Source organism: Microchirus variegatus (assembly GCF_963457635.1).
Source record: "Microchirus variegatus genome assembly, chromosome: 4".
Taxonomy (NCBI): domain Eukaryota; kingdom Metazoa; phylum Chordata; class Actinopteri; order Pleuronectiformes; family Soleidae; genus Microchirus; species Microchirus variegatus.
Window position 1 is genome coordinate 30,435,443 of NC_139805.1, and position 9,547 is coordinate 30,444,989.

General features: G+C 41.0%; 1 protein-coding gene across 1 annotated transcript in view; it reads right to left on the minus strand.

Moving 5' to 3' along the window:
* Positions 1-5,646, minus strand: part of LOC310926198 (retinoic acid receptor gamma-like) — a gene marked incomplete at its 3' end in the record, with an annotated part of 22,367 nt that extends 16,721 nt beyond the window's left edge. The window contains exon 1 of the mRNA XM_083888297.1: positions 5,468-5,646. Coding sequence (XP_083744423.1) covers positions 5,468-5,636 — 169 coding nt within the window. The 5' untranslated portion in view covers positions 5,637-5,646. The remainder of the gene's footprint in view (positions 1-5,467) is intronic.
* Positions 5,647-9,547: the final 3,901 nt, after the last annotated feature.

The following is a 9,547-nucleotide window of genomic DNA, read 5'->3' on the forward strand; positions in this document are numbered from 1 at the left end:
GCTTCTATTAAATATTAAACATTTATTTGTTCTTCTTCCTAGTAGTTTTTAATGTTTAATGTTTTCCTCTGTTAGAAGGTTATATTTTTGAGAAGTTGTTGGGGCGTCTCACTGAAGGAAAGATGTGATTTGTGAATTTAGGCTTTACACATACAATTGATTTAATTTAGATCAGGATAAATAAAGATAATAATGTTAAAAATGTCTCCAGTACACAGGATATACTTTAAAAGTACATTCATAAATGATGAAATCATGACTTTATGTCTGTCAAATTCTGCAAAGATATTTCCTTTTTGTTGTTGGTTAAATTACTTGATTGAAAGTTGTTTTTTTCATATTATTACATTCCAGTGAGTGAAACTCTCCTCACACATGTATATAATGTTAAAACAAGTCTGTCGTAACAGAGCAGACGTTTTCTGACATGAAATAGTACAAACACAGATGCTACCAGTGACATTAATTAAGGTTCAACACCAGGTTTAAGAGAGTCCTGGTCCTGCTACACTCTCAAGTGTAAGAGGAGGTCACACTAATTACTTGACACTTTAACCTCTAGAAGCTGTTTTTTTGGGGAGGGGGAAACAAAAATCTGTTATTTCAATACTGCGTGCATATATTTCCTGTATTTTTACATAAATAATTCCATGTGGTCAATATGGCATTGCTATAACAACACATCTACTGCTGACTTCTTCACATTAATGTATTCTTTATGTCGACCACATGAAGTTTTATTTGCGTAAAGGCTTTTTTTTTATTTCTTTCACATGGTCTCGGGGCTGTTTCTGCTATCTGATCCAGTTTAGAATGGATTCAGTTGTGTTCCCTGTGTGCAGTCACATTGAAGTGTGACTCCACTGCAGGCGAGCCACACACTGAACTGGAGTCTGGATAGTTTTGTGTACGAGACAGCCTCACCTCCTCCCTTTCCTTCCCTCGTTCAAGAGGGATGAACTCTGGAAGAAACCCCCACTGGGGCTCTAATACCCCCCCCCCCCCACGCATACACACACACACACACACACACACACACACACACACACACACACACACACACACACACACACACACACACACACACACACACACACACACCTACTTCTAAACTTGTCCTGCCTGTGGCTTTTCACTCCATGCTGCATAATAATTCTCTTTCTTTTGTTTGCTTAAATGTCTCTCAACACCCTGAATCCATTTAGTCATTTTTTGTCATTAATAGGAGGATAATCATGCAGCCTTTATGCGATGTATAAAAATAAATAAATACATCATGAACGCGCTCTTTTAGAAAAATCCTACTCCTCCTCAGTGAGTAGAGTCTATACCTGTCTTTCACCATCCGGTTACCCACATACTCACACATTACAATGACACACTGCAGGGAGCAGAGCTGCACAATATCAGCCCACTGAGCTCTTTCCACACCTTGAGACAATTACCCTCCCCGCCTCGCAGCACCCTGCCCCCTGTTGCTGCTTTGAGGAAGGAGACACACAAATGCAGGAGGGAATGTAGGAGAAGAAGAAGAAGAAAAAAATTCTCTTTCTCCTCCACTTTGAACAAAAACATAAGCTCACTCCCACTCTTATAGTTAGGCAAATTGCAGCTCTCTGCCTTTGAAACTTAAAACACGGGACTCCCCGGACGGCCATGTCCTTTCCCTCTTCTCCCTCACTCTCACACACACACACAACTTGTAAGAGGAGCGTGTCACATTACAACTATTCACAATCAGGTTCTTCAGCTATTCATCCCGTCTTCATGTCTGACACAAACACACAGAGCCCACGAACAATGGCCTCTCTTTCTTTCCTCTGTCTGTGTCTCAACCGGCAGCTCCTCCAGTGCGGCCGCAGATATTTGCACAAAGTCTCACTGCGGTCATCAGCAAGCGCACAAATATAGTCACAAATGTGAGGCAGGGAGCACAAGACTGCTGGTTTGTGATATTCATGGGTGTTGGAATGTGCAGCCTACGGAGTGGCAGGCAAAATGTGTGTGTGTGTCCGTAGTATGTGTATGTGCTTAAACAGAGTGCATGTGATGACAGACACAAAGAAAAACACACAAGCCTCAGTCTGTGCCTTTAGGTTCAAGTTACTAATATCACACCACACACGCACGCACGCACGCACGCATGCACACACGCACACACACACACACACACACACACACACACACACACACACACACACACACACACACACACACACACACACACACACACACACACACACACACACACACACACACACACACACACACACATTACTAAGAACAAGATGTGACAAGTACAGAAATTACGAAAGGACAGTGTGTTCATTGTGGAAAAAAACACTTTTGTGCTGCAGCTCCACATTCAGACTTGAAAAATAAACGTGGCTCTAGAAGTTAGGGGGAAAAAAAGGCATAAATCAGTTTTCTAAAAACATTATAGACACATTTACTTATTCCGCAGAAAACACAAAGATCGTATTGTGTATTTACACCGTTTGTTTTCTCTCTCTCTCTGACGCACTGAGCAGAAAAGGAACTTCAGCTGAAAAGGGGTTTGTTGTGTGTTCCTATGAATTCCCACTGCTATTAGGAAAATAAGAGAGAAATGACTGTATGACTGAATACACAGTAGGGAGCTTTTGAGGTCGATATCCTCTAATTTCAAGTCCAGGGAAGCTTTGAGTTTCATCTCATTAGGGAACAAAGTCCAGTCTTCCGCTCACACTGATTAGGACCTGGTTTGAATTAATTAGCAAAGCCCATTTAAAGTTCTACTGTAATTTTGTATAATTTTGGTCACTTTGCTCTAATGAGAGATAAGTCATTTATTTTAGCTTTCCTTGTTGGTAACGAACGGCCTCATTAATTGCATGGTTCCTTCTTCATTAACAATAATCAGCAGAGGAACCCATCGCTGGCAGGCAGCCACGGCTAACTATCCGTTTACATAAGGCCTGTCAGTTTATCTGAGGGAGTTTATGAAATCATGTTTTTGTAAATCCAGCCACGCATACATGAGTCCAGACAACAACCAGACAAGAAGTAAAACGCTGCAAGTACATGTTAGGTTACATTTAGGTCGCTCACACAAGTAACTGATACGACATGGCAGCATTTTACATGAGAACATTATAGGAATCATTTGTAACAGGGAGGTCAAACAGTTATTTCTCTACAAGTAATAGTTTGCTAATAGCAATAGACAAGTGTGTAATATGGTCATTTTAAATGGTGATTTATTTTTATGTGGAGATATCACACTGATATTACCCACATTTTACTTTGATAATAACAAGGTATTACTCAGAAAAATTCTCCTCATTATTACTAAATGAGTCTTCAACTATTTTGATAACTGATTCATCGGTTTGAAGCTTTTTTCATGATAAAGACAAGGTTTCTAATTGTTTAAGCTTCTTAAATGTGAATATTTTCTCTGTTTCTTTGCTCCAGATAACAAAGAAATTATTGAAAGTGAATCATTTTGGTTCATGGACAAAACGAGGCATTTGAGAACATCGTCATTTCCAGGTTTGACAAGCACTGAGCAACATTTTTTAGCCTTTTCTGACATTTTATGGACCAAACGATTACTCGATGAATCAAGTAAATAATCGTTAGTTTCAGCTCTAGAATTCAGTTGGTATTACCATGATATTTTCTTACAAAATGATTGGGGTAATGTACTACAGTAAAGACACTAATGCTTTTGTCTTACACCTGATTCAGCTACTGTGTAAAATGACATACAATATAAGTTATGAAACATGAAGAGTTGGAACCATTAGAATACCTTATTTTGCACATGCGCCAACCAGTAATAGTGAATTTTACGTCTGTGTTTAACCCATAACACAGACCAGACATATAGAGGGAGCAGACAGCACATGTCTACACCTGTGTGTATGTGTATGTATGTGTGTATGTGTGTGTGTGTGTGTGTGTGTGTGGGGGTGGGGGGTTCTGTACCTGTCCCAGGTTTCAAACTGTCAACTTTCAACCACAACAGAACAGTTTCTATACCGGGGAATCAAACCCACATCCACCTGGGGGGAAACCAGGAACCCTAACCACTAGACTATATAGGACCTGTAGGTCTTCTTAAAAGCATCTCACACACACACAGTGTGTTAGTTATATAAAGATTTAGCCTGTAGGTAGCCTGATGTAAGCAGATAGATAATGGATAGTAGCAAAATACATCACCTGGACGAAATTTACTATAAATACCTCACAGCTTATTTTTTTTTATCATCAGTCATGAGTGACCACCTTTTTTGTCAGCCAACCTGAAGTAGCCTCTCATATCTGCCTCTGTGTGTCTGTATGTAAATGTGAGAGAGCCCCAGAGGCAGCGAGGCGAGATGCAGTGAGAGATCAGTGGATAACAGCTGTGCTGAGTGTTCACCAGGTACTGATGTGAAAGTGATGTGGACAGACTTCAGCCATGAGCCTCAGTCTCAGCACAGGTCGGTATGTGATTGAAAAAGATAATGCAGTTAGAAAACCTCACCTCAGGAGATTAGTGTTCATTATATACATGCTGTAGCTGCAGTGTGGGGCATTACCTGGGATACCTGCTGGTTTACTTGTGCCAAAACTGATAATTACAACTGGAAAATCATGAATTGTTATGAGGAAAAACAAGTTTAGTTTAATCTGTTAAACAGTATATAATATATATATATATGTTTAAAAGCTGAACTATTGTATGATGATATATAGGCTTATAATAGCTGAGGAGAAAGTGTCCTTCAGTCCTCAAATCAACTTCCAAAAGACACAATGTTCTCTGTCTTTGTGTAAACATTTCACCCTCTCATCAACTCCTAATCCTTCTACTGAAGGGCAGTAGCGCCCCCTGTGATTCAGAAGGGGGAACTCCGTCTCTTGTTATTCAAGTTCAAATGAAAACAGTTTAAATAGATTTGTATTATTGAGAAAAAGACTGTTTCTGTCTGTTTGAATATAATGAGCCATGAAAATCATGACACAGGGCAATGTTAACGTCTCTTCTCTCCGCCTTTCTTCCCTTCTCTTCTTCTTTTCTCTTCTCCTTTCCGCCCTGAAGCCTTTTCTAAAATTGTGAAGTCTCCACAGCTTTACATAAAACAGAGCTGGGCAGGACATGGACATTCAGCACACTATCTTGTCATGTGCAGTGGTGTGGGATTAGGATTCTTTGCCTCCTGACTGAACCTTGGACTGGTTTCAACCCTCATGATGATACAAAACATTTTCACCACATTTTTTTGGACTGGAATCTGAACTAAACTCATTGTTGAGTCTGAACATAATGCCGTTCTGTCAGTTAGGAGCTGTGTGTTGGTGTAAAAGAAACGCCTTCCTTGCACCAAATGGAAAATCACATAATATAAACGCTCCTCTTTTTAGGCAACACAATCATTTTCACATCTCTGTAGCTGTTTGTGTGAAGGGATAATACATGTATGTGGTTACTCACACAGTGCAGCCATCTCTTTGGGCAGGTCAGCCCCAAAACGGCCTAAAAGGTGGTTACTGGCCAGAAGGTCAAAGTGGGAGTGGCTCCTCATGGAGTTAAAGGTGAACGGGAACATAGCGCGGGGGAAGGTGGTCATGTGACGCACTTGATGCTCCCTGTTGGCCGCCATGGTAAAAAAGTGCTGGTGATGGTTGAGGTGACTTCTCTCTGATTGTCTTGCTGTTTTACTCGCTCTTCCTCTACCCTCTTCTTCTTCTTCAGGAGTCTGTGTTGAGTTTGAAAGGAGCTGGTGCCATTCAGCTTCTCAGCTGCCGACTTCTCCACCGGAGGGCTGCTGGTCAGAGAGAGAGGAAGAGATGGAGAGAGACCAGGAGCCAAGTGACCAAGACCGGACCAGGTCCAGACTCTGTAGAGAAGGAGGGAAGAGAGTGAGAGAGAGAGGAGGGATTAGAGACTGGAAACAAAGTCTGGGTAAAACTCAATGATTTAACAACTCCACTGAAGCCAAACCAATCATAACAGTTCATTCAAAAAAAGAAAACTGCTTCATTCGGCAAAAGAAAAAAAACAGAATTATCTGCACAGCAAAGTCCAGACAAGAAACAAAATCAAAGGAAATAGGAAGAAAAAAAGTGTTGAACAAACAGAAGGGGAGCAACACTTTTCCTCCTCGTTTTGTCCCTCGTCCAAGTAGTTCAATGATTTCAGGCAATGCCATATGATTTCAATCAGTAGAACTGTATTATAAAGGGCCTCTCTGTTCCTGCTGCCAGCCTGACTCTAGCCAGTCTGCCAGAGAACAGCCAGCCACAACATGGGTACAATTAACCCTTTACAGCAACACACACACAGCGTAGTCATTCCCACAGTCACACACAACCTGTTTGCAACGACAACTTCTTTTATTCACCTTTTTCCAGCCTCTCAGACTCAGGTTTTAGATCAGTGACCATGTTGGCTTTGAGTTACATGATGGCAGCTCTCCCCTCTTCTTCCTCTATGACTCTCATCCCTCGTCAGTGATTTCATGAGTGGGAGGAGCCTAACTATCTGTGGTGGCGCTGTGGTACATACAGCTCAGCCAAAGAATGTCTTGTTGTTTTGGGCCTGGGCTCCGGCATGGGAATCAAACCCCCGGAGTGGACAGACAAGACTCGTGAATTTACAGCGGATCAACAGAAACACATGGTGAATTTCATACAGTGATTTTTTTTTTTTTTTGGTTTTGTGTTTTTTTTGTGTGGTATCTTGCTGCACAGAGAACTGCAGGTACACAAACAAAGGCAGGTACAGTGTGAAGGCTTCTGGTAACTGTTACAGAAGCCACTCAATTACAGTGCTGCTGCTGAGGATCATCCTGTACCTGATTTAAAGTAAACTGTTCCACATGTGGAGGTCGCAGGACTGCCCTGACACACACACACACACACACACACACACACACACACACACACACACACACACACACACACACACACACACACACACACACACACACACACACACACACACACACACACACACACACCGAATACTTATTTAGCAAGTCTGCAGCACGTCTTTTTTGTGGTCTTATACATTTTAAATATTGTTCAAAGCTTTGTTTTCATGGTGCCCACAGTGTGACTTCTGTGTGAGTGCATTTGAAAGTATTCAGCCACCACATGTCTTTCCAGGAACAGATCCTATTTAGTCCAAAAACAGTGGACAGTTTTCCGACTCTATTCCTCCATTAGAGAGCAGCTCCAGCCATTCATCCCCTTTGAATTAAGTAAATACCTAAAATACTGGCAAATCTATCCAGACCTGTCTGGTTGTTATCAAAAGTTTAAATAAATAAAACGGTCTAACCACATAAGTCTGCGCCGGAGAGAAAATTTCTTTTTTCATTAGCTTTGTTTTTTAATTTTCATTAGCAAACCCAAATGTCAGAAGATAATTGTGAAATATTTTCTCAGCATGACTATAAATCTACTGTTGGTGTGGTTCAAACTTTTATCCTTTTCCCTTGTGCATAAGTAATAACTTTTGTCTCATAAACACAATTTCTATTTACATATATTTAAAAATCTTTATTCATTCAGTTGCCAGGTCATTATTTCTTCCTTATGTGAAAAGTAATGTTGTATATGAGTCATACTTATAAAGTGTGTGGTGCGTATCACCGACATTTAGTGGTGAGACAGCAGACTGTGGAATTCACACAACACAAAGGAGGTAATTTGCACACTTTGGCTGCTCTTTATCTGTTCAGGCTGCTGCACGGACACGACGGCGCGACATGGCAGACTACGTAAAGCAAGGCCCTTGACTAAAGCTTAAATGAAAGGCTTCTTCTAAGACGACAAGAACCAGAACATTTTCATGTCAAAGCATTTAGACACGTACACAATCATTCTTATGGGTAGTATATTCAATTTCGGCCAATTAAATGTTACACACCGAACATCTAAATGATGGTGACGCACAATTATAGAGTTCATTTAGTTACATTTATTGAGGTGAAAAAACAGGTGTAAACCATCAGGTATTTGTGGTTGTCTTATTTATGTATTATAGACCTTATATCTGTTTTGGTTTTGGCATTACTGGTCAGAAGCTACTTAGCAGCAGGATTGACAAAAGCTTTGAAAGACAACACGGCTTCTATTGCATGTTCAGTCATGGGTTGCTAATGGTACTGTTTTGATCATCGGCCACAAACAAGACAGGAATGGGGATGCCGTACAAAGTTTTCCCTCCCCCTGTTTGTTTGACTTTCTTGAAAATAAACCTACAGAAGATCATCCGGTGCTGGAGAAGTGGTTATAAAAGGACGGTAAAACTTGGGCAGCCTCAGGTAAAAAAACAACTAATTATGATTTAAGTGCTGTTTGTGCTCTGAGTTGGTGTCCCAAGTAACAGTTGACATAGATGTGTGATTAAAACCAGGTTATATTGTCTACTTATTATTATTTCAGCATTTACCATGAAATAATCAAAAATACCCTCATGCGTTATATGAGGCCACTCCCTGATGTCGTCCTCCCACTCAAAAGTTTGGAGTGTTCCCATGTCATTGTTAAGTAAGCAAACTCAAGCTCAATTCACAGATTCGTAACAGAAACGAATCCCGGAGGTGCCGCACAAAAACAGGAAGTCAGACCCCGAGTGACTTATGCATGCAAACAAAAAAGATCTATAGCTATTTGTTTCCCACACACACACATGCACATATTACACATTCACACGCAAAGCCACATCAGGACAAAAGTGTTGTTTTTAAAACCCACATTTCTCATATTGACATATTTTCTGTAATTGCTTGGCTTTGCTGGTTTTCCTTCACGGTGAGGGACGGTCAGGGAGAGTCCCGGCAACCATTCCTTACAAAGAACTCTTGTGTTTGACGATCGAAAAAACGTCAAACACAGGTCGGACGAAAAAAAGCAAGAAAAAAAAGCATACTTTTTTACCACATGCACTGGTATGGAATGGTCCCAGTTAAAACAACCATACGCAAACACACGCTGCCCTCAAATTAGAACACAGGTACATACAAGCACAGACATGAAGGCTGCAGGAGTGAACATACACAGATGTTCTGTGACTTTCATCATGTTTTGCGGGCAGAGCAATCAGCAGAGAACACGCGGTGTTCGTCACACACACGCTGAAGCACCATTGAAAGCTGAAATTGACCTTGAAGAATGAAGGAGTAAATACAGGACAGAGGATCCTTCCACAGATGCAGCGTTTGACTGAAACCAATCAAATCCAAAGACCAAAATCACTGGTATGAATGCCAGATGACGAGAAAAAGCAGAGAAAACACACAAAAGTGTTGAGCACTGAGAAAAGTACATGGAAAAAGATGTAAGGGAGACAGAGGAAAAAGAAAGAAGGGGAAGAACGTAGGGAGTTTTGAGCATCTGGCGGACCATGTGTAAGAAGTGAACAGACCTATTAATTAGAGCCATACTGGAGAGGGTGGATTAATAAGAGAAAGACGTGACTGTGGCGAAGCAGCGTGGGAGGAGGCACGGAAAACAGGAAGAGTGGCTGCAGAAAACATACATAAATATAAAGAAGCAGCTTCGA